The 24,544-nt window shown below is 39.8% G+C and overlaps 1 protein-coding gene across 2 annotated transcripts; it reads left to right on the top strand.

The window, feature by feature from the left end:
- The first annotated feature begins 291 nt into the window (after positions 1 to 291).
- a (arc) lies at positions 292 to 23,228 on the top strand. 2 transcript variants are annotated; one of them, XM_017617732.1, is made up of 7 exons: positions 292 to 1,203; positions 1,928 to 2,116; positions 17,266 to 19,006; positions 19,213 to 21,005; positions 21,601 to 21,774; positions 22,625 to 22,742; positions 22,966 to 23,228. In XM_017617732.1, exons 1-7 carry the CDS (start codon positions 372 to 374, stop codon positions 22,994 to 22,996), a joined length of 4,878 nt encoding a protein of 1,625 aa, XP_017473221.1. In that variant the 5' UTR covers positions 292 to 371; the 3' UTR covers positions 22,997 to 23,228. The 2 variants fall into 2 exon arrangements, with proteins under 2 accessions (XP_017473221.1, XP_017473222.1); XM_017617733.1 differs by lacking the exons at positions 292 to 1,203; positions 1,928 to 2,116 and adding an exon at positions 9,109 to 9,507.
- Positions 23,229 to 24,544: the final 1,316 nt, after the last annotated feature.

The following is a 24,544-nucleotide window of genomic DNA, read 5'->3' as shown; positions in this document are numbered from 1 at the left end:
ACGTGCTGTGAAAATGCAAAGGGAATACTAGAAATAAACTGTTCTCAAGCGTGACGGCAAAATTTTGCGCTGGCATAATTTCGGTTTTTGCGTAAATTCGATTTGTAATAATTTGTTAAATTAAATATATGAATAAAGAATAATTTAAAAGTTAAAAATAATAAAAATAATCTATATGTGTATTATAAATAATACTATCCATTAATAACGTATTAATAAATAAACACGTTGCAATTAACATTCTTTTGTTTAAAATTACTAATTATTTTCTAATTCCTTTTTTGCAGTGCCAAACTCTCCGCCTTCGTTTGCTACAACCACCAACTGACAAAATTGGTCCATAAAACCTTAGCCGGATAGCAATATAAATTATGCGCCTCTTCAAGACACGTAAGTCTATCGACACATTTGGCAGCAGCACCAACAACACAGCAATAATCTCACCACACCAGCAACAATTTAATTCCGCTGCGTCAACGGCGACGGCTACCCCAAACGCCGCAACATGCGCCGTCAAATTCAGCAAAACCATCGCCGGCAGCACTTCCATTTCATCCTCTCTTCCCGATTTGCATGATTCGCCCGTTATGATTCTTAGCTGCACCAATCTGAGCGCCAGCCACACACCCACACCACGCACGCCCACCAGCGTCGGTGTACTCAGTCCCAGCAATAGTGGCGCATCGACACAAACTCATTCACCTGCCGCTGGCGGTGGCTACACGCACACCTTCAGCAGCGTTAACAGTAGTGGCCGCCAAACACCGTCGGCACTTTCGGTGGCTTCGCTCAATGATGCCGCACTACAGCGGCTGCACCATCACCAACAGCAGCAACAGCAACAGCACCAGCAGCATCAGCATCACAGCGCTGCACAACTATTTCAAAATGGCAGTGCAGGCGGAGGCAATAAATGTAAAAGCAATACGCTGCTGGTGAACTATGGTGGCAGCAGCAATAATATTGCAGCAGTGCAACATTATTACCAAAAACTCGGACAGCAAAGTTTAGCGCAGCAACGTAACACCTCGTCGTCGAGCAGTTGTATTTACGAGAAAAGTAGAAATGCGAGTTGCCACAATATTTCATTGATGCCGAATGGTGACAAAGTTGGCGGTGGAGGCGGTGGAGGTGGCGGCAGCGCTGGCTGTACATCAATGAAAAGTTGCAGTGGTTCGACAATGTCGCTGATGGCGTCAAATGGTGAGTGAATTACCGAAAGATATTGAGTCAATTTTTAAAGCTCTAAAGGTCGATTTACCAATGTCTTAAAGCAGTATGTAAGCCATAAAACTGCCAAGTACTTTCTAATTGAGAAATTGGGAGATGTACACGTAATCCAGAAATCAAAACAAAAGTGCAAATCCCTACAAAAAAAAAAAATGTTTTAAATGCTTTATAAATAATAAATTTTATTTTATAAAGCATTTCATATGCATTTGATATATTTTGTTAATTTTACCGGATTCGAACTATGCTTAAAATTACAAAAATTTTATTAAGAAGCTGAACATTGAGAAATACCTTTATCATCACGGTTGTAAAAAGAATCACTGAGTTCATTTCAATTTGTCGTATCCTAGGTGAAATTCGGTAACAGGCGAAAATATTTTTTGGAATACAATAACACTAATGCACGATTCACACTGGGCATTAAAGTACAAACTATTTTTATGGCTAAGTTGGACATTAAATAGTAGCTGCGTTAAAGGCAATTTTGATAAAGTTTGCGTTCATACGACATTTTTCAAATATTTTGTATCAATATCAAATATTTTTTATTCTTTCAATGCCTCATGTAAATTCGGCATAAAAAGCCGTAGCATAAACATTTTGCTACCCCTTAAAGGCTTGTCATCATTAAATTTGCTTAGTTAACAAACACTTTTCGCACAAATTTTTTTATAAACTAACCAATTTTCCTCAGGCCATTTGCCCAATTATCAACTGGTGACCGCTGTGCCCGTTGTCATTTTGGACGATGAGAAAAAGTTCACTTCAAGCAGCGCAACGACCACAGCAAACACTGCAACGAGCACAACAGCAGCCACGACAACAACAGCAACAAGCACAGCAAGCTCAGCGAGCTCGGCTACGAACAGCGCAACAAGAAATGGTGAGTAAGCTTAGAAGATAAAAAAAATATAAGAATTTCAAATATGCAGTTATTAATTATTGAAATTTTAAAGATGCGATTAATTTAAAACATGAATTTAAAAAATTCAGTGCAATGTGCAATATGGTTAACAAACGAAAGAGAAAATTCTGTAGAATTAATATTTTTTTTTGGTGAACAAGAACGAATAGGCATTGAAAATGTCCTTTTAAAACTTTTTCCTTGAGATACTCAAAAATCGAAAATTTCCAATAGTGATTTAAAAAAAATATAAGCTAAGGACTCGTACACTGTGCACTGCCACATCCTCGAATTTCGTATATCTAATTAAATTCAATTTTTTTTCAGTTCTACAGAATTTTCTCGTAAATTTTTTACCCATGTTGTCATTTACATTCCACTGAATTTTTTAAATAATTTTTTGAACTAATCATAACCTAGAAATTTCAAAGTCTTTAAAAAAAAAACAGATGTCACAGCTAAAAACTAGAAACTTAGTTTGCCTATATTTGTCCCCTTCTTTCATGAGTATATTGATCTTCTCGTGTGTTTTAAAATTTTTTGGTTTTTGTCGCACGGTGTAATCATCGAAACCAAAAGGCAATAGCCAAACTCTGAGAGCTTTAGAGCTAAAACCTAATATAAAATTGTGCATATGTTTTTCCGAAAAATGTGTACCAATTGCATCCACCTTCATTCAGCACTGAAGTGTGCTCTGCGCCATTTCAGTGATGCAGCGATATTTATGCACCAAAGTTCTTGCATATATACCTTCTATTCATATTATGGCATATATTATATGAGTTNCACGACAACAACAGCAACAAGCACAGCAAGCTCAGCGAGCTCGGCTACGAACAGCGCAACAAGAAATGGTGAGTAAGCTTAGAAGATAAAAAAAATATAAGAATTTCAAATATGCAGTTATTAATTATTGAAATTTTAAAGATGCGATTAATTTAAAACATGAATTTAAAAAATTCAGTGCAATGTGCAATATGGTTAACAAACGAAAGAGAAAATTCTGTAGAATTAATATTTTTTTTTGGTGAACAAGAACGAATAGGCATTGAAAATGTCCTTTTAAAACTTTTTCCTTGAGATACTCAAAAATCGAAAATTTCCAATAGTGATTTAAAAAAAATATAAGCTAAGGACTCGTACACTGTGCACTGCCACATCCTCGAATTTCGTATATCTAATTAAATTCAATTTTTTTTCAGTTCTACAGAATTTTCTCGTAAATTTTTTACCCATGTTGTCATTTACATTCCACTGAATTTTTAAATAATTTTTTGAACTAATCATAACCTAGAAATTTCAAAGTCTTTAAAAAAAAACTGATGTCACAGCTAAAAACTAGAAACTTAGTTTTGCTATATTTGGCCTCTTCTTTCATGAGTATATTGATCTTCTCGTGTGTTTTAAAATTTTTTGGTTTTTGGCGCACTGTGTAATCATCGAAACCGAAAGGCAATGGCCAAACTCTGAGAGCTTTAGAGCTAAAACCTAATATAAAATTGTGCATATGTTTTTCCGAAAAATGTCTACCAATTGCATCCACCTTCATTCAGCACTGAAGTGTGCTCTGCGCCATTTCAGTGATGCAGCGATATTTATGCACCAAAATTCTTGCATATATACCTTCTATTCATATTATGGCATATATTATATGAGTTTTTATAATATAATTTTTTTTTTCACGAAAAAAAACAACATCAAAAATTGCTATGTTGCTGTGTAGAACGGATGTTTGCAATCTTAAACGTAACCAAAAAAAAAAAAACAAATTACCAAAAAGAGCATTTTTGCACTTACTTATGTACGTAAGTATGTGCATTTCTGAGCGATTACAAGTACAACGGTATTCTGTAATAAAAGCAGCAAAAACAAATCTTTGATTTCTGGTTACTTCTTTTGTGTTAAATTTCTTTGCAATTTCAAGAACACATATAGATAGTTCTTCTTCTGTTATTCTTTTTTTTGCTGCGCTCACGTACGAGTGCAAAGATTATTATTTTGCATTCATTGCTTTATTACGATTTCCTTTCCAATACAAACATATTAAATGGGAATAAGTATAAAAATTTGTAAATGTACATAGGCACCTTTCAACCAAGTAGATAGTGATGTGTAAATTTTATTCGATACGAAGGTAAAACTTTTTTTTTTAACCAGTTAAAAGTCGATCAATCGGTTTTTTTGGTTAACCCTTCCTCCTTCCCCGACAGGGTAGGGCTATGATGTATTATGGAACGACTTTCCGTCATCCCTTGTCAAATATCGTTTGGAAACAAATTAAAGCCATTTTTCAAGCATGCATACAATCAGCTTTTTAATAATTTAGTATTTGAAAATACATGTGTAGTAAGTACCTACATATGTATATACATATCGCAGGCAATTTAATGTTTTCAACTTTCACATCACTAACCTCACTCTTCGTCATTGAACTGTTAACACACATTCGCAGAAAATACGATTTTTTTATGCTTTTATCTATATATTCTTTTAAATTGGATTTTTTCATATGATTTAATCGGCCTCTAACTCGTGTTCTCCTTTTTTATTTCATGTGCTTTTATTAACTTCAAATTGCCTTAATTTTCTTGCCAATCAACTGCAGCAATCTGCAGCCAAAGAGGCCGTTCTTTTTTATACATTCAATTTTTATACATAAAAGTATGTGTACAATTTGTCTTTATAGACGGCATACAAATGTAGGGCCTGCAAATCAATCTCGGTGCTGAAATATATACCAAACCGAGCAAATTAAAATTATTAGATTATTACAATATATTTTCGAAAGATAATTATTTATTGAACTACAGGGGTGTTCCTATATTAGTTATTATTTAGTTAGCCTTCGACTGTGCTAATAAAGTTTGCTTTTCAAATTTCAATTTATAAATAATCAACTTGAAAAGGTTTACTTTTGAACCCTACGTATGTACACGAGGGTGGGCCTTAAAAACTCAAACTTATGATTTTTTTCAGTCTCACCCCTCAATCGATAATACCACGGTCACAAATATCGCATATAAATTTTGGTACCGATTGGAGACGGTTAAGGCGTTTCGCACATAAAAACATATAAATTTTGGTCCCGATTGGAGTGGCCACTCCATACCCGTTCCCGATCGAAACCAAAATTTAAATTAAATAAAAATTTGCTTGCTACATTTAAGGACCAGCCTAATGCATATATATATGTATGCAATCACACAAGCCAGAAAAGCAAACATTTGTTTTGTGAGCTATCGAAATACACTTAATTCTGCATTAGCATAAAAAAATTAACACAAAAAATCGGATGCTAAATGGAAATAAATATTTGCAAGTTTTTAGTGTCATGAATACACCATGCGACAAACACAAAGAAGAATCAAAACACACGAAACAGTCAATATACTCACGAAACTTTGGGGCAAAAATAGAAAAACTGCGTTTTTAGTTTTTCCTTTCAGACGGAAGGATTTTTTAAAGGACTTTGAAATCTAATTTCAAGGATATGATTAATTCAAATAAAAAAAATTTAAGAAAAAATGTGTAGGATTTAAAAACATTAAAGTTTTTTGGTTTGCAAGAACAAACAGATATTGATTTATTTTTTTTTTTAAGTTGATAAAGTTAGGAGGACGAAATTCGAGGAAATGGACGTGTGTACATTAGTCCTAATACATAATTTTTTAAAAAATAAATATTGCAAATGTTCTGGATATTCAAGGACAAAATTATGGAAGGACATTTTCCATGCCCATTCGTCCTTATGCACCAAAAAATTTAATTTTTTTTCTAATCTTACAGACTTTTGTCTTGTCTTTGACATCCACGTTTTTATTTTACATTGCAATGAATTTTTTAAATAATTTTTTGAATTAATCGTATTTGTGAAATTTTGGGGTCCTCTTGAAAAAATCCTGACGTCAGAGAGAAAAACAAGCGCAGTTTAACTATATTTTGCGTATAGTTTCGCGAATATATTATTTTTTTTTTGTGTAAAATTTACTGTCGGGCGATATATGGCGAAAAATAATAAATAAGGCAGTTATTAAGAGCAATGAAGACACAATAGATAGTAATTGTGCACAGAAGCCAAAGTCAATATTTTTTAAACAACTGAGAAAAAATCGAAAATTTTAATAACGCCCCGCAGCCAAAAGCGAACCCGGTTCCATTGTTATGTGGGATGGACAGCAAAAACTAATTCATTGAAGTGATGTAATAAAAAATGTATACAAAATAAATTGAAGAGTTGAAGTTTGTTAGCACGCGAGCGCATTGAACTTGACTACAGTTGCACACTGAAGGTAAAATGTGCCGTATACATGCTGAAGTTAACGTAATCAGTTTATTTTTATTTTTGGTGCGGTCGCTGTGGCTGAGTGGTTAGACTTGGGTTCGATACCCTCTGCAGGGGATGGCAAACATGCCTTAGGTTGGAGGCACGCTTAAGGGCTCCGAGACCCAATGTAATACTATTGTGGTTCGTTGTTATTGTTGTTGAAGCGGCACCTCTAAGCCGCGCCTATTTCGGTTTGTCCATTAATCGTTGTCGTCCAGCTCAACTAACGGTAGGTCCAAAAAACGGGCACTTTCAACGAGGTCGGGCAAAATGGAGAGGGGTGTTAATAGAGTGGGATTGAGCTGGCATTTGAAGTGGTGGTTGATGTCGTGCGGGGAGTCCCCACATGCCGGACACTCATGAGGGATATTGGGGTCGAGTCTGGACAGGTAGCTGTTGAAACGGCTACAGTATCCGCTCAGCCGCTCAGAAATGCTGCTCAGTGCGTGGCCACTTCAACAGTGTTTTATATGTTTTAATTTTAAGCCGCTCACCGCTCAGCCGCTCGCCGCTTTTCTGCTCATTGCGTGGCCTCGGCCTTACGGGAGTCTCTATAGCAGTTGAAGTTCCGTGTCCGCCACAGGTGGTGATTGGGGTCCAATCACGGCATACATAGGCCCGGAGCCGTGGTAGATGTGTCCGACTCCCTATGAATGCCGTTGATCACTCGTCCGTTCCAATGGTTGGTTGATGTATGTCTGGACCGCTTCCATGTATACGTATAGGTGCCCTCTGACGTTCCTGGTCGGAGGCTCCTTCTCGAGCAAGGGTCTGTTACAGTGCGCGCGTCTGTATCATCCCACCAGAAACTGCTTGCTGAGCATTTTGCTCTGCTCCCTTACCAGGTGGTGAACAGGGTCGCCGTTGATTTCGTTTGGGAGAGCGTTAGGCTCCTTGCAGGAAAGAAGCAAGAAGCTCGGAGAGATAGCCGTTTACTTTTAAGCAGAGGTTATGAATTCCATTGAGCAGTGGTCAGCGTATGAGTTCAGGGAAATTCCCTCCGGTGGCTGAGGGCGCTTCGAAATTTAGAATTTAAAAAATAAGGGAGAAAGGACACCTCCTTCTGGAACCCCTTATTTAATTCTTCTAATTCAGGTCGGCCGCTGTGGTGTAGTGGTAAGCAGTGCGCGCTTCCACTCCACAATGCCTGGGTTCAAACCCTGGTCAAAGCAACATCGCAAAAATATAGAAAAAAGGTTTTTTCTTAACAGCGGTCGTCCCTCGGCAGGCAATGGCAAACCTCCGAGTGTATTTCTGCCATGAAAAACAGCTTCTCATAAAAATACAATCGCCGTTCGGAGTCGGCGTAAAACTGTAGGTCCCTCCGCTTTGTGTGACAACATCAAGGCGCACGCCACAAATCGGAGGAGAAGCTCGGCCAAACACTAACATATGTGTAAGCGCCAATCTATTATTATTATTATTATTAATTCAGGTTTTGGTAGGAAAATCATTTAGCTTGCCGATTAAACGATGAATTAAATCTTTGAGCTCATATCCGTCCGTAGAAAAAGTTTTGGTGTAGGCAAAAGTGATAAATAGCGGCCAAATGGATAGACACTCTCAATTTCCTCCTTGTCCCTAGAGATGAGTCAAGAATCATTTTCTAGAAAGCTTAGTCCTCTGGAAAGGGCCTTATTTATCAGTCACTCGTAATAATTCTCACAAACTGCCACAATTGTAGTCATTCTATATTAATGAATTCTCCATCGGCAACCCGACATGAAATTTGACGTACTACTCTACAAGTTGGCTACTGCAGGGCATCTTTTATTGACCAGGTCTCTGAAGTTTGCCATGAGCCATAGTTTGCAAGTAAGAGAAATGCGTTAAACTGACTGGTGGAGTGTACTCACTAGATTCCTACATATTTACTACATATTTCACTCGTCTAGCACACAGCTCTGTAATTCTCAGAGGACTTTTGGAAAACATTTTCAATAGTGTGGACTTGTATACTATAGACCAATTTCGGATGTAAATATTTATCTCAAGCAAATAGGTTTTTTAGTAAATTAAACGCAACACGTAATTCATTCGCCGGCCTTGTAGTCAGTAATTCTCATCAGGCTTATAAATGTTTAAAGATCGTGCCTTGCTTCTGCCTGGTAGTGTAAAATAGTATGTAATCTAAAGGCCTTTAGCCTGCATGAATACCAGTGGTAGTTAACTGTCATGCTGCCTGTATTGCATACAAAAATTTTTAGCACAATATTGAATAAACAAAACTTTAAAAATTCACAGAAAAATATAGTAGTTACATACATATATATATGTAAATGCATAATTATTAATCAACCTTTGTACGAAAATAAGCAAATTAAATGGAAATAAAATAGCTGGCGTCAGTGCATCGTAGTGCGCACTAAATTTTTCACTTGCACATGCATACATACAGGCATATCTACACTTTTTGCTGCCAAAAACAAAACCAAAAAAAAAACACATAAATTTTGCATACAATGCACGCGTGCAACATTTATCAACTAGTGAGCGAACCAGTTTGCTTGCTAAGGTTAATTTTTTTCTTATTTCTTTGCATTAACATTAATTTCTGCAGAGTTTTTAATTGTAATTCAAAATCCAACATCCGTTGCGCATTCATTGGCTCGTTTGCACTTTGGTTGTTGGCGGCGCGTCAGTCAGTTGTACGCGTTCGTTTAAGCCGTGCAGAGCTAGACGGTGTAAAACATAAATCAAAGTGAAAATGTTTCAGTTAAATTTAACAATTTCAAATAAAAATAGTGCCAGAATATTCAAAACTCGAAACGGTGCAAAGAAAATCGTGATTCTAAAATGCGCATGAACTTGAAGCAGCTCGCGCTCTGCTTGGGGTTGAGGGCCAAAAATGGTAAGCAGCCTTGGCAGGTGCAAGTGCCAAAAAAAGGAGCTAAAGTGAAAAATAAAATGGATAAAATGGATGTGAATGCCCGTAAGCATGCTGAGCTAGATATACAAGACGTTAAGTTCGAAGATGAACGATTCATGCATGAAGCTGCAGCGACTTTTGCAATCAAGCGGAAAAATAGGAAAATATTTAGTAAAGGTATTATAAAAAATATTGAAAAACAGTTAGTAAAATTATGCGAAATAGTAGAACTATAAAAGCTCACCAGCGAAATCCACTTAAAATTATTTTAACAACAGGAAACATTGTAAGCTTACCAATTTCACGTTACCAAATAACAAATTAGTATTGGTCTACCCAACAAACCCAACTTCACCTGCCTCCTCAGCCATTTTCTAGAATAAGTACTTATGTCTACACTCTTCTACAGCTGCATACATACAGGCGTGACTGTACAGCCGCTTGCATGCTTGTCCAATCCTAAGACCTAAGACTATTTATTGCCCATCCAACGCCCACTAGCATATTAAATTCGTACTAAGCAATTGAAATTGGAAAATTACGATGCAATGTGTCGCGTGTCAAGCCCACTTTTTGTCAAAGCGCAAATTATTATTTTCACTCCTTTTCCCCTCCTCACCACTGCACTTTGCATCCGCCACTTGCGGCGGGCATTTGTTTCCTCTGTGGAACAAAATTTGTTCTAAGAAAAATATTCACTTCCGTGAGCATATCCCGCGTGCTTAGACCACTCACAGCGTTTAGCAGTATCCACTTATGTCTATAGATTGCTAAATATTTACTCTTTTTTTTTGTTTCTTCTATTAACAATAAGCAACTCTTCATTTCTCGCTGCAACAACAATATAAACGAAATTTTTATTCACTCGAATTCCTAAGAAAATGTGAAATGTGATACGAGTATGTTGCTTGCGTCATGCCGCTCCCGACTACTTGCCGCCTAAGCGTTGTTGCCTTTTAGTGTTTTATTGCATTGGAATGTTTGGAGTGTTTTTTAGTAGTCACAATTTGTGCGCCAATCTCTGGCTCTAAAACATTTAATTCTTGGCGTGCTGTCATTTGTTATCATTTGTCTGGCTGGGTGTAGGTGTGTGCAAGTGGGTTTATCCTATAAATATTTATGTGTGAAGCGCAAATAAATATTATAGTTAACGAGTCAAATGTTTGCAGCTGGCACGGAGATATTGGTTGGTAAGCTTTAGCGGATATGAATTATTTGGCCATTTATTATAATGGGCAATTAAGTTTCTTCCAAGGATATAGAAGTAAACGGGTTGGGAAACAAATTATTTCTCTTTCTTATTTAGTATGATGTCAGCACTTCCTCGCGTCTGATCGAAAATTTTAGTCTCAGTTTCAGCTATCCGAATATAGACTTTGAAGTTTCCACCACGGCCAACGATTTGCATGTGACCAGAGCATTTTGAAACCCTGCAGGTCGTTATTGTCTCTAAGTGGAGCTGACTCGTAGCCTATTCATTCACAGCAGCGATGGGCAGAGAGAGCTTTTACTATATGTAGAAAGCTCAAAAGAGCTTTCTCTGCGGGGAAGGCATTGCCCATCGCCGATTCACAGGCATACTTTATGTAGTTATTGCCATATTCACGTTCCTCGTATACAAGTACATAGAAAGCTCGAAAAGTGCTCAGAGAATCTTCTAAAAGTCCTCAAAGAGCCTGAATTTAATAGGGAGAGGAGATATGTGCGGGATATGGGGACCCGTGGGGCTTAAGGTACTGATTTTAAAATGATCGACGGCTTTAACGAGATGAGATAAAAGTCCTTTCCTGACACTCCCCGTGAAACTGGCAACTTCGGAAGATTCAGAAAATTTCCTTAAAATTAAATTCAAAGCAAGGTGAATTTTACTTTGTGATAGATACCTGGACCCACGGGACTCGCGGTACAATTCTAAAAACGTCCGGATAGGCGGGCTCACGACCTAAAAATTTAATGTCGAGACGGGCGGGATTGGGAGTGAATACTTAGACCCGCGCCCATTTCTAATATGAAGCTCATAGCGGAATTCGCCTCGACAACTACGGACCAGCCGTAAACAAGTAATCCGGTCTCAGTTCCAAATGCATAAACTCACAAATTCTTCTCTCGCGCCTGACCTATTCTTTGCGCCGAGCCAAAACTCAGACTATGTAGATATAGTAATGGATGGATTTTCAAACAGTTAAAACAACGTTTTTCTATGCTAGAATTTTACTTCCCCGTCAGAAGTGATTGCATATCTGTCTGAAATATCTTCAAAAGTACACCGAAAATCCATACTGAGTCCTAAAACTTAGTGGTATTCCAGGAAATTGAGTATACGAGGAAAGTAGTCCAATCACAAAATCCACTTTGCGATTGCTGCTCTCAAAAGTTGGGAAGAAACCCAGGGCTGGAGGTGATTCTCGAGCTTTAGCCGCTTCGTCTTACCATTGAACAGGTAGCAAAGCGAACTCTACTAAACTTCTCAAGATAAATCTTTGGCAGAAGCGAAGCCCTATCATCAAGGATTCCATTTGCTTTGCTCCCTAGAGATGATGAGGCGCAAATCAGTAGACNGATGGAGGTGATTCTCGAGCTTTAGCCGCTTCGTCTTACCATTGAACAGGTAGCAAAGAGAACTCTACTAAACTTCTCAAGATAAATCTTTGGCAGAAGCGAAGCCCTATCATCAAGGAACAGAGACAAGCTGGGCTTCCAGATTCCATTTGCTTTGCTCCCTAGAGATGATGAGGCGCAAATCAGTAGACTTCGAGATGAAATTCAAGGTAGAGCTTTGAAGCAAAGCAACTTGGAGCACCTTTCTTATGGAGAGACTGCAATCGTATGCAGAGGGATCCAAAACTCCTTACGACATTAGGGCAGGTATTTACGGGCCAATGTTGAAGCTATCGGTACCCATGGGAGCATACCCGAGTATCTTTCTGGCGGAGGTCTATGCGATTAGTCTGTAAGCAGAGATTAACCTACGCCGAAATTACCGCAGTGAGAAAATTCTAAAATTGAGTGATAGCCAGGCGGCACTCAAGGTCCTCTCATCACTTGAGGTAAACTCCTATCNCGCAGAGATTAACCTACGCAGAAATTACCGCAGTGAGAAAATTCTAAAATTGAGTGATAGCCAGGCGGCACTCAAGGCCCTCTCATCACTTGAGGTAAACTCCTATCCCCAGTTCTTGAGTGCATTGATAGGCTTAACGTCCTGGCGGAGCACAATGTTATCTGACTAATTTAGATACTAGGCCACATAGGAGTTGAGAGTAACGAGGAAGCAGACCGGCTACCCAGAACGGCGGCCACCTCGTCTCCTATAGCACCTAGCTCAGCAGGGAGAGGTACAGATTCAGAGAACAATACAACCTTACAAGGTACAAGGCAAGCAGATTTCTGGGATCTCTAGGGTTGGTTGAGGTACTATGAATGTTTGAGGTCACAATAGACCTCTTGGTCGCAGCTCAAAAATTTTGAATCTGCGAGAAACAGAGTTGACAAAGTTTTCACATTGAGTGAAGTTTTGCCCTGTCCACGAGTAAAACAGGTAAACGCTATGCCTCTATCATAGAAATTTATAAATGAAAGGTCTTATGAATCTCTTTGTGCATTACAAGCCTAACAACGGAATGCCAATTTTTCACGCTTTAACGCCATCAACCGTAGTGGATTTCTTGGCAGAAAGTGCTATGTATACATTGCAAAGCAACAANGAGAGAAACAGAGTTGACAAAGTTTTCACATTGAGTGAAGTTTTGCCCTGTCCACGAGTAAAACTGTAAACGCTATGCCTCTATCATAGAAATTTATAAATGAAAGGTCTTATGAATCTCTTTGTGCATTACAAGCCTAACAACGGAATGTCAATTTTTCACGCTTTAACGCCGACAACTGTAGTGGATTTCTTGGCAGAAAGTGCTATGTATACATTGCAAAGCAACAACATCAACAACAACAATAACTGACAAAACTTCCAATATAATTTATGCTATTACATTTCCACTTCATCGATTGCTTAGGCGAATTGAGTAGTTGGAATGCAACACCATATTGACGCCAATAGCAACAAAATAAAAGCAAAGCAAATAACGGCAACACCGCAACACCGCAACACAGCAACACCACACACAATAACAACAATGAAGCAACATTTAAACTAGAAAGCAGCATCACATCGCCGCCATTGCCATCAACAGCAATCAATATTAAATTAGAAGCCAACAGACAATTCCGACGATGACACCAATGCACCACACGATCTACAACAACAACAATAGCCATAACAACAGCAATAGCAATAGCAATAATAACCAGCTAATGCTAAATGCGCGCCAATGGCAAAAGTAATCAAGGCGAACACGTGCTGCGCATGCGGTCAAAGTAAGTGCGGTGTGGTGTGTCGTGATGCGCGGAGCGTCTTACAGTCGGGCAAAGCTAAGCGTCGGACAGGCGATGAATGGCAATGAGAGGCACTTTCGGAGCTTGTGAGAAGCCGCTCAAGTAACCACAAAGGATGCGTTGCGGCAAGGCGTCAGATTTGCATGCATACATACATACACATCGATTTGTATATAAGTACAAACATATGTATATTTTAATAAACTAATCGACAGTTCTGTGTAAGAAATCGACAGCAATAAATACATATGTACATATGGCTGCAAGTAAGTGCAATCCAATGAAGAGCAAAAAAATGAAAAATGCAAAAACAAAAATTTGCCTGCCAGGAATGTTCGACCGGCGTTGGCGGCTTAAAAGCAAAATGAGGGTGGCAGGACGAAGTGATCAACGGTCGCCAGTCTCCACCAACCACCACCGCAGGCAGGCGCTGTCGCCATCTCCACCACCAACGCCACGCCGCGGTGTCCGACTGCATTGTTGCGGCTTCTACTAAGCCAATATTTTTGAAGCCTTCAGGCGGCTAAGCGTCGGATGCCTAAGTGTGAGTTAGAGTGTGTGCTGTACGTCTCGTCTATCAATAACTTGCCTCATCAGAATGTGGAGCATTGTTAACAAAAACAACAAATACCCGAATGGCGCAAAAAAAAGGTGTTTGGCACGGGCTGCTCGCAGCTGCGTCTCAATGTAATGGGAGCTGCACAGGCGCAGGCGCAGACGAACACAAAATAATCGGTAATTTTGTTTGAACGCCAAGCTGCAAATAGCATTTGATTTTGTGGCGTTTGTTGCGGCAATATCTTCTTTATTTTTACTGTTAGTGGTTCTGCTATTGAGGCAAGATGCAATCCAGCGATTCACTGTGGCACAAAAAGGAAAACATTCAGACGTCAAATCTTGCTTACTCGTTTCCGATCTACGGAGTTTCTTTCTGATGGATGAGCTGTCCTCAAAGAGCGATTCCGAGCTGTACAAGCTTTTTTAAAGCTGTGTTAGTTAAAATGAAGGATTGCTCTTTTCCCCGAAACCCCACTTCGTGCTAAAATGCAGCGAATTAAAATTCGGCGGCTCCGCTGGCTACGTCATGTCGTTCGAATGGACAAAAACGCTTCAGCTCTGAAAGTATTCAACGCTGGTCGCGATGCTGTTAATAGGGGAAGAGGCCTCCTCTGCGTTGGAAAGACCAGGTGGAGAAGGACTAGGTAGAGAAATCACTGGCGTACTGTTTTGGAATCGCCCAAAATCCCAGTGCTGGGAGCTTTAACAGATTGCTGCTTTGGTATAAAAAGAATTTTATTGAATTACTTTCGCGACTGGGATCTTCACAACGTATCTAGGTAGAGGTATAGCTCGAAGACTCTTCAAAAACTCGTTCTGCCAGACCGCGTATTTAATAAAAATTCCAACGGTCGCCGCTGTAACTCGCGCTTCCCCAGCAACAATGGATAGTGGCCATGCTTAATTTTTTGACAGAGTTGAGTTGGAGTACCGAGAGTGCGCTTATCAGATCAGAGAAGTTGACTTTAGGCGCAACTTCGAAGCTCACTTTCTCTTTACTTTTAGAGTTCTAGATTACTTTAGTGTATTCCAGGCTTAAATATATCCAATCGATATGGTGGCAAAGCAGCCATCTACCTTCGTTCTCACGATTTGAGAAAATTCCTAGGTCAGCTACAAGCAACTGGACTAATCTGTTGCATGCTAAGTTTCACGCTCACGTCGCCACTGCTTTTAGAACGAAGAACTCAGAGTTTGCTAAGCCTCTAAAAACAGAACTTTCGTCTTCTCAACGGAGTGCCAGATCGGAGACCAGAAAACCGATGTCTACAGAGGCTGCAGAGATGGAGAAGTGGTAAATCCATTAAACAATTCTTTTTCGTATACACCACTCTACTTTTTCGAGACCTTCAATATATACTTTAGTAAAAACTTTATTACAGAATCTACTCGGATTCATAAATCGGGAGGGTTTAAAGAAATTTAAGAACTCCGTGGAAAAAATCCTCTCGTGGGCATTACAATGGAGTTTTGCGGACGCGAATGAACTCTTAACTAAAGCTGTCTGTTTAGCATAACCTAACCTTCTTGGCTGTAAGCAGCCGACTTGACCGCCTTTTTACTTTTCGCCAAGTGCCGAAGTTGTTCGCTGAACTCTCTATCGGTGACACACCAACGAAGTCTCGGGAAAAAGGATGCGCTTACCAAGTTGCAAGCTACAAGAAGGGTCGACAGATTAATTACGAATTGGCATTTGTGTTCATCTCGTTCATTCATTCTAATAGAGGTAGTAGAAGAGGGCTACAGAGACTGTGTCAAAGCTAATTTTTGTTTTTGCTGTAAAACAGTGTGCTTGGAAAAAAATTTAAATCGATTATTTGCACTCCCAGCCACTGTGCAAGATGTCAGCACGCGCCACAGTGAATACCAAGAACTCTACTTTGAAATCGCTATAGTCTGGTCACAACTGCTTGATTTGATTTGAATTCATGTATGCTATCTGTGTATACAGTTTGCTTTTATAACCCGAAGGCACCGATATCAAACTCAACTAAATGGGTGCTCGAGGTAACTAGTCGGCCAATCACATAGTCAGCGCAATTTCCCTTCTGGCTACTTAGACCTCTACTGTAGACAAGTTTTTTGTGCCTGATATTTTGCTGCATGGTTTCATTTGAAACGGTCAATTTTTTTGTCCGTCGCGCTGCCTGTTTACCAATGACGGCTGCAACATAATTGATGGTCTCACCACAGCCCACGCGCTCATTGAATGTTCAAACAAAGAAAGCACACCGGTAAATATGTACACGCGTCCATATGTATGTGCCCACTATTGGAGGCACGCAAATCAACCGATATTCGACCGTAGGCGCAAACAGATTAGAATATTCAAATTGTAAAATTTTTTTGTAGTAGCCGCTTGTGATTTTGTATTTCCTATGCCTCTGTTTCTGCGAGGCCAGCCGGCTGGCATATGGTGCACTTGCAGAAGCTGTGCAATATTTTTAACCAGCGGCTAATCGCGGTTACTGCGCAGCGCTAAAAATTTGATTGGAAGGTAGCGATAGAATTAGACTAGCGCCGAAGGCATGCAGTAGGCAGAATACGGCCATATTGACTTAGCGGAGGAGAGTAGTAATGGGCGTGTGGATAAAGGCTTAGTGAATCGTTTGAATGAGATAAGATTGAAGGATATGGTAAAATAGGTCAGCAATGTGGGTCAGCAGCGGGGGAGAGAGAGAGAGAAATGAGAAAAGGAAATAAAGTTACTATAGGTTATTGCTGTATTATTATTTTATTAATGAAAAGAAAACTATTTTCAGTTCTACCGGCAATTCAATGTGAATAAAAAACCAGAGCCAAAAACTTCGCTGGGAACCAATTGCCATTACTATTATCGTTATTGTGCCAATACCATTATCTTTTCTAGCTGCATTACCTTCGCCATTACATTTACTATTGTATCTAATTAGTCTGTCCTGCTGTTTTGAAACATACTTCGTCATCGTCTCAATCACGCATCACCTTTTCTTCTTTCCCTCTTTACAGTCTTCACCTGGGGCAAGCGCATGAGCCGTAAGCTGGATATATTGAAGCGCAGCGACACCACCAACACGCACAAGTCGCACACCGATCTTCGTTCACTCTTTCACACATCCACACACAACAACAATAACAATGACAACGTCAAGGACAACTATCAGACGCACACATTGAAGAAATGCAAATCCGGACCTATCGAGACGATAAAACAGCAGCAGAAGAACCAACAGCAGACTCATGAGCAACAACAAAGCCGACAACCCAAACAGCAACAACAAAATGGCCACATACACCAGAAGCAAGAGAAATCGAAGGACGCCAACGCTGGCAACAACCAGCAGTCAACACCAACACAACCGAACGCACAACACCGCTCACAGAAAGCTATCAAAAATTTCTTCCACCGCATCGGCTCTACCGGCATGCTCAACCACAAGTCCCACAATCTGATTAAGGCCGCCGAACCGAGCGGCTCGACTGCAAGCAATTTGTACCGCAGCAGCTCCACTAGTCAGCTGACCAGCTCGTCATACATCAAGTGCGACGATCCGACGGAGGGCCTGAACTTGGCCAACAACCGGCAGGGCAAACTGCAAAAGGGTGCCACGAACGCAGCAACAAATCTGAAGTCGAGCAGCTGCGATGACATCGCCAAAGTGGGCACATGCACTTCGCCGAGTGGGGAAGCCACAGCGATTGGCGTTCAGACGCAAGGTGTGGCCTCCCAGTCCGGCGTTGCTGGGCAAGAGTCATCTAATCGACGCGGCGCTTTCCCTTACGCCTTTCTACGCTCGCGCCTTTCGGTGTTGCCTGAAGAAAACGGCGGTTCGGTGATGAAGCAGCCATCACTGTGCAGTTTGCACACAATCGGCGCTGGTGGTGTGCAAGAGATGCCGCATCCAGCTGCGCAGTACCTACAGGTGGGTCAGCAGTATTCACCAGTTCCACAGCATCGCAACTCAACACCGTTGCTGCCCAGTGAAGCCGCAGCGTTGGCCGAAGGCGCCATGGACTCTATATCGCTGGCAAGCACTTCTCCAAATCACCAACAGAAGGTGATTTATCGGAATGGCGCGCTGATCAAGCGCTACTCCTCGGACGACAGTGCGATCAGCAACTGTTCGCCACAGCAGACGTCCGGCACTGGCGGTATGATGATTAGCGGCGGCGTTGGCGAGGTATTAGTGTCGCGCAACAATAGCGTCTCCTCCAAGGACTGGGAACCACTTTACCAAAGATTAAGTAGTTGTCTGAGTTCGAACGAGTCAGGTTACGACAGTGACGGGGGAGGTGGCGGTGGTGTAGGCGTGGGCGCCAATAGCGTCATCGTAGGAAGTAGTGAAAGCGGGTGCGGCAGTGTTATTTTCGTTGGGAACACCACGAATGTACAACTGCTGGGCAATAATCTTGGTATCTCCTGTGGAGATACAGAATCTATTGCGTCGGGTACGCTAAAGAGGAACTCGCTGATTTCACTGACCTCATCCGAGAGCGGTGTGGGATGTGGCGGTATACGTAGTAATAGCATATGCAGCACGGCGAGCGGCTCAGTCTCATTGGGTGGCTACAATTACGACTACGAGACGGAGACGATACGCAGACGATTCCGGCAGATAAAATTGGAGCGAAAGTGTCAGGAAGACTGCATTGGGCTGGTGTTGTCACCGAAGACTGTCATGACCTCAACGAACGAACAGCAGTACCGTTACCTGATAGTGGAGATCGATCCGTACGGCATGGCCCAGAAGTAAGTAAACTGGTGAAGACTGAACCAAAATAGTGTAGAGCATAAAAACACTATGTACTCTAAAAAACATTTATAATTTTTCTATTTCTCTCTCTCTCTCTCTCNTCCTGAACCAAAATAGTGTAGAGCATAAAAACACTATGTACTTTAAAAAACATTTATAATTTTTCTATTTATCTCTCTCTCTCTCTCTTCCTCTCGCACAGAGATGGCCGCCTGCGCTTGGGCGACGAGATTGTCAACGTGAACGGTAAACACTTGCGTGGCATGCAGTCCTTCGCCGAAGTGCAGCGCCTACTCTCGACGTTCGCGAACAACTGCATCGATTTGGTGATCGCACATGACGAGGTCGCTACAGTCACTGATTTCTATACGAAAATCAAAATCGACGGCAGTTCAGCACAAGCATACAATTCCCTGCAGTCTCTACATGCCGGTAGTAGCGAACCAGCGCCAGCGTCGGCGCCGCCCTCAGCCAACCCACAGAGCGAGTATATGGCGCGCGCGCGCAAGCGTCTCAGCTATACGCAGCGTACTCAGAGCACGGATAGCATCAACAGTTATGATCTACATAGCCTGCAGTTGGCGCTGGAGAACGAGCAGACACGGCAACGTGAAACGCGACGTCCATCCTCCGATGTAGTGGACTCCGCCGCCAGTGAGCTGGATGTGGATGATGATGCGCGCTCACTGGCCAGTGTGGCGACAATGCATTCGCTCAGTTCGATGCCAACGCCCATGCCGTTGATGCAGCATAGACGTTGCTCCACACCGCGGCACTCCATGGATGTAGCGGCTTGTAGTGGTGAGTTTGTAGCCGAACATACGCGTAGACGCGCGCGCTCATCCTCCGGGCAACGCAATCTCGAGCTGACGCCGCTGTGCACCGCAAACACTGAGTACACGCCGGTGTATGCAAACCGCGCGTCCAGCATTTCACTGGCCACGCACACGATCAGCGACGATGAGAAGTGGCAGCTGTTGACACGCAAGCGCTGCTCTGAGGGCGCGGCGCTACAGCGCGTTCAACAGCAATCGCAGGACGAGCTGCTGGCAGGTTGTGGACGCGTGGCGGGCAATCGTAGTGCGTCGCTGACTTATGGTACGCCTGCGCCATCGACGACGAGTACATTTGCGGATGCTGCCGATGGTTCAGGCGATCAACAGCAACCGCAACCGCAACCATTTCCTTCGCGCACGCATTACACGCGCAACTCCATCAACCTGTCCAACTCGCACTATCGTTCGCTGCGGTTTGCCCATTCGCGGCTCAGCTCGTCGCGTCTGAGTTTGTTTATACAGCCACAGCCACAGCCAAGTGGCGGCGGCGGCGCTACCGCTGAGGCCAATAGACTAACAACCACAGCAACAAATAACAATAACTGTATTTACCAAAACTCCAAAGCCACTAATAGTACAAATAATACTAAAACACAAACAACAATAAACGCGACGCCGACTACAACAAAGACGGCGGTAGCAGCAGCGGCAGCGGCAGTGACAGCAACGAAGGTGGCAACAACCAGTACTGTGGATGCGAAGACCTCAGGAAAGTGCGCCAATACCACCGACGATGATGCGAGTAGCCAGCGAAGGCAACAACAACAACGGCGGGCGTCCTTCGATCTCACTAACAACACTAATACAAATGCTAATACTTATCATCTCATATCTTACCAACAACAACAACACCACCAAAACCAACAAAATCACCATCACCAACAGCAACAACAACAACAACACAACCAGCGACACCCTGCAACGCAATTACATTTGTATCAACAACATTTAACTGTACCAACATCTTCTATGCCAACAGCATTAACCGCTACGAATAATTCGACTACAAAAACAACAACAGCGGCAACAGGTACAAAGCCTCTAACAACAACCAGCTGCCTTAACTCATTACAATATCATCGCCCTTCATTGCCCGCCGCGAAACTAACAATACGCGACGAAGAAATGGCCGAAGTCATACGCGCCTCGATGAGCGACGGTGAGTTTGGGGTGACCGGGTACAGGAAGGTTAAGAACGTAAAAAAAAATCGAAAAACAGATAAATATACAATAATTTGTAAATAGAAAACAGGAGCTCCAAGCCTTTTTCAAAAACGTTTTTAAATTGGTATTCTTTCTAACTCTTGAAGAACAAACATAATACTAAAAACAAGCTTTCAAATGATTGCGCTTTCTATTAAATAATTCACAAAACTAAGTCATTAACAAAGCGGAAATAATAAAAAAAAATTTCCCCAGATTTCTTATAAAAAAAGTAAATAAATTTCTCCTTCTGAGTACCCTGTGTTGTCCGACTTCCGCAACCTCCAGCGCCTGAACGTAGGCAACACCTGCAGACGGAAATGTACCGCGTACACCTACTGAGCGCCCCTGCGCGCCTGGTGCAATTTCGAATGTTGAAAATCTGGCAAAAATGTCACAAAACTTTTTTCTCGCATGCGATTTTTGCGCTTTTAATGTAGATTCTGGGGAAATCTCAATATTTTCTTATATTAAATGCACTGAACTTACCGCATATCGTATTTTTTATTATTAAAATTAAGTTTTTTTTATAACTTACCAAATTTTAATAGGTTCCAGCCGTTGTACAACACAAAAGACTATAACGTATTTCAAGGGACCCGGCATGAAATCGCTGGGTTTTAGCATTGTTGGCGGACGTGATTCACCTAAAGGCAATATGGGTATTTTCGTTAAGACCGTATTCCCATCCGGGCAAGCGGCCGATGATCGTACGCTGCAGGCGGGTAAGTCAAGGCAAATTTGGGTATTGTTTATAAAAAATTGCGGGCAGAAACATATAATGAAAAAAAAATAGCAAAATAAAATTATGAAAAAGAAGTTTAGAAAATACATACATAAGTACATTCATAAAATAAACTATTTTTTAAAGTAATGGTAATTTTTATAAACAGCTAACAAATAAACTGTTTTCCTATAAAAAATTAAAAACGCAAGCATAGAAAAATGTTAACAAATATTTTTGGAAGTGACTTTCATGAAAATGTTTTAAGAATCGAAAAAAAATAGTTTCTTTTAAAAACAATCAATAAAAATATTTTTGGGACTGAAAAATGCGAGCTTGCATTTCTATTTGCGTACGAATCGATTTTTTTATACATTATTTATTCTTAAATAAAAGCAAATAAAAATTGATTTAGAAGAATGAATATAATTTTTTATAATAAAGTTTCGAGAATGATTTTCAACCGAATGCATATTACAAAAAAAAATAAATAAATAATAAAAAAAAAAAATGGTTTTGTAAAAAATTTAAGAAACCAGATTTAAAAATATAATTATAGTATTACTGCAGGGTTTACCAGCATTTTGAGTGAAAAATTTAACTGCTTTCATGAAACTTGCTAAATTCAAAATAACATAAGGAAAATTAAAAAAAACAAAGTATGTATGTATACATATATAAATTTTCAGAGCCAAATTTCAAAAATATTACAAGAAATTTGTTAAAATATTTAAATTTTTATAAAAAAAAAAATATTAAAAACTTTACTTTTTGAAAACGAAATTACAGTTAAAATATGGTATTGGTAAAATGCGAGCTTAGTGAAATAATATTTGTTTTGTTAATTTCAGGCGACGAGATTGTCGAAATTAATGGCACGTCCGTGCAAGGTATGAGCCACGCGGAAACAATACGCCTATTCAAGGATGTGCGCGAGGGTGCTATAGTGCTCAAGGTGCTGAGGAGGAAGTGAGTATAATAAGAAGAGCGCTAAGGTGGCACTTAGCGACTGTACCGACAGCCTTTAGCTGGGGTCATTTCGCTACCGGATTTTTATCTGTCAATGTTTTTGCGAGTAAAGCTTATAAAGCAACTGCTTTTAGATTCCGCTAGCGCCAATTCAACTGTTTTGTACTTTTATTATATATTTACTTTATTCAACTTTCTTTATTGAAATCGCTATTTTCCGTAGGTTACAAAAGGCTAAATCAATGGGCGCGTAAGATGAATTCTTGGAGAAAAACAGAAGTCAAAGGACATCCTATTATATCGGACGGACGGACGGACGTTTGTTCAAGCTGCAACAAAAAGTCTTCGCTATGTAAAATAAGTAATTATAAGCAAATGTAATTTAAGAACTAATTTATATGTATGTAATTTAATTGTGAAAATATTTTTATAAACACAGAATGATTTAAAAAAATAAGCTAATTTAGTTGTGAGCTCGACTTTCATGTTTAGTGTTAAATNTATTAAAAACGCAAGCATAGAAAAATGTTAACAAATATTTTTGGAAGTGACTTTCATGAAAATGTTTTAAGAATCGAAAAAAAATTGTTTCTTTTAAAAACAATCAATAAAAATATTTTTGGGACTGAAAAATGCGAGCTTGCATTTTTATTCGCGTACGAATCGATTTTTTTATACATTATTTGTTCTTAAATAAAAGCAAATAAAAATTGATTTAGAAGAATGAATATAATTTATTATAATAAAGTTTCGAGAATGATTTTCAAACGAATGCATATTACAAAAAAAATAAATAAATAATTAAAAAATTGTTGTGAAAAATTTAAGAAACCAGATTTAAAAATATAATTATAGTATTACTGCAGGGTTTACCAGCATTTTGAGTGAAAAATTTAATTGCTTTCATGAAACTTGCTAAATTCAAAATAACATAAGGAAAATTAAAAAAAAAGTATGTATGTATATAAATATATATAAATTTTCAGAGCCAAATTTCAAAAATATTACAAGAAATTTGTTAAAATATTTAAATTTTTATAAAAAAAAAAATATTAAAAACTACTTTTTGAAAACGAAATTACAGTTAAAATATGGTATTGGTAAAATGCGAGCTTAGTGAAATAATATTTGTTTTGTTAATTTCAGGCGACGAGATTGTCGAAATTAATGGCACGTCCGTGCAAGGAATGAGCCACGCGGAAACAATACGCCTATTCAAGGATGTGCGCGAGGGTGCTATAGTGCTCAAGGTGCTGAGGAGGAAGTGAGTATAATAAGAAGAGCGCTAAGGTGGCACTTAGCGACTGTACCGACAGCCTTTAGCTGGGGTCATTTCGCTACCGGATTTTTATCTGTCAATGTTTTTGCGAGTAAAGCTTATAAAGCAACTGCTTTTAGATTCCGCTAGCGCCAATTCAACTGTTTTGTACTTTTATTATATATTTACTTTATTCAACTTTCTTTATTGAAATCGCTATTTTCCGTAGGTTACAAAAGGCTAAATCAATGGGCGCGTAAGATGAATTCTTGGAGAAAAACAGAAGTCAAAGGACATCCTATTATATCGGACGGACGGACGGACGTTTGTTCAAGCTGCAACAAAAAGTCTTCGCTATGTAAAATAAGTAATTATAAGCAAATGTAATTTAAGAACTAATTTATATGTATGTAATTTAATTGTGAAAATATTTTTATAAACACAGAATGATTTAAAAAAATAAGCTAATTTAGTTGTGAGCTCGACTTTCATGTTTAGTGTTAAATGTAAAATATATGTATATTCAAAAAAAAAGTAATATATA

The sequence above is a fragment of the Rhagoletis zephyria genome, unplaced genomic scaffold, assembly GCF_001687245.7.
Source record: "Rhagoletis zephyria isolate East Lansing unplaced genomic scaffold, Rhagoletis_zephyria_1.1 Rzeph_scaffold_01479, whole genome shotgun sequence".
Taxonomy (NCBI): domain Eukaryota; kingdom Metazoa; phylum Arthropoda; class Insecta; order Diptera; family Tephritidae; genus Rhagoletis; species Rhagoletis zephyria.
The sequence above is the reverse complement of the archived record's forward strand: the minus strand, read 5'-3'. Positions and strand labels throughout refer to the sequence as shown.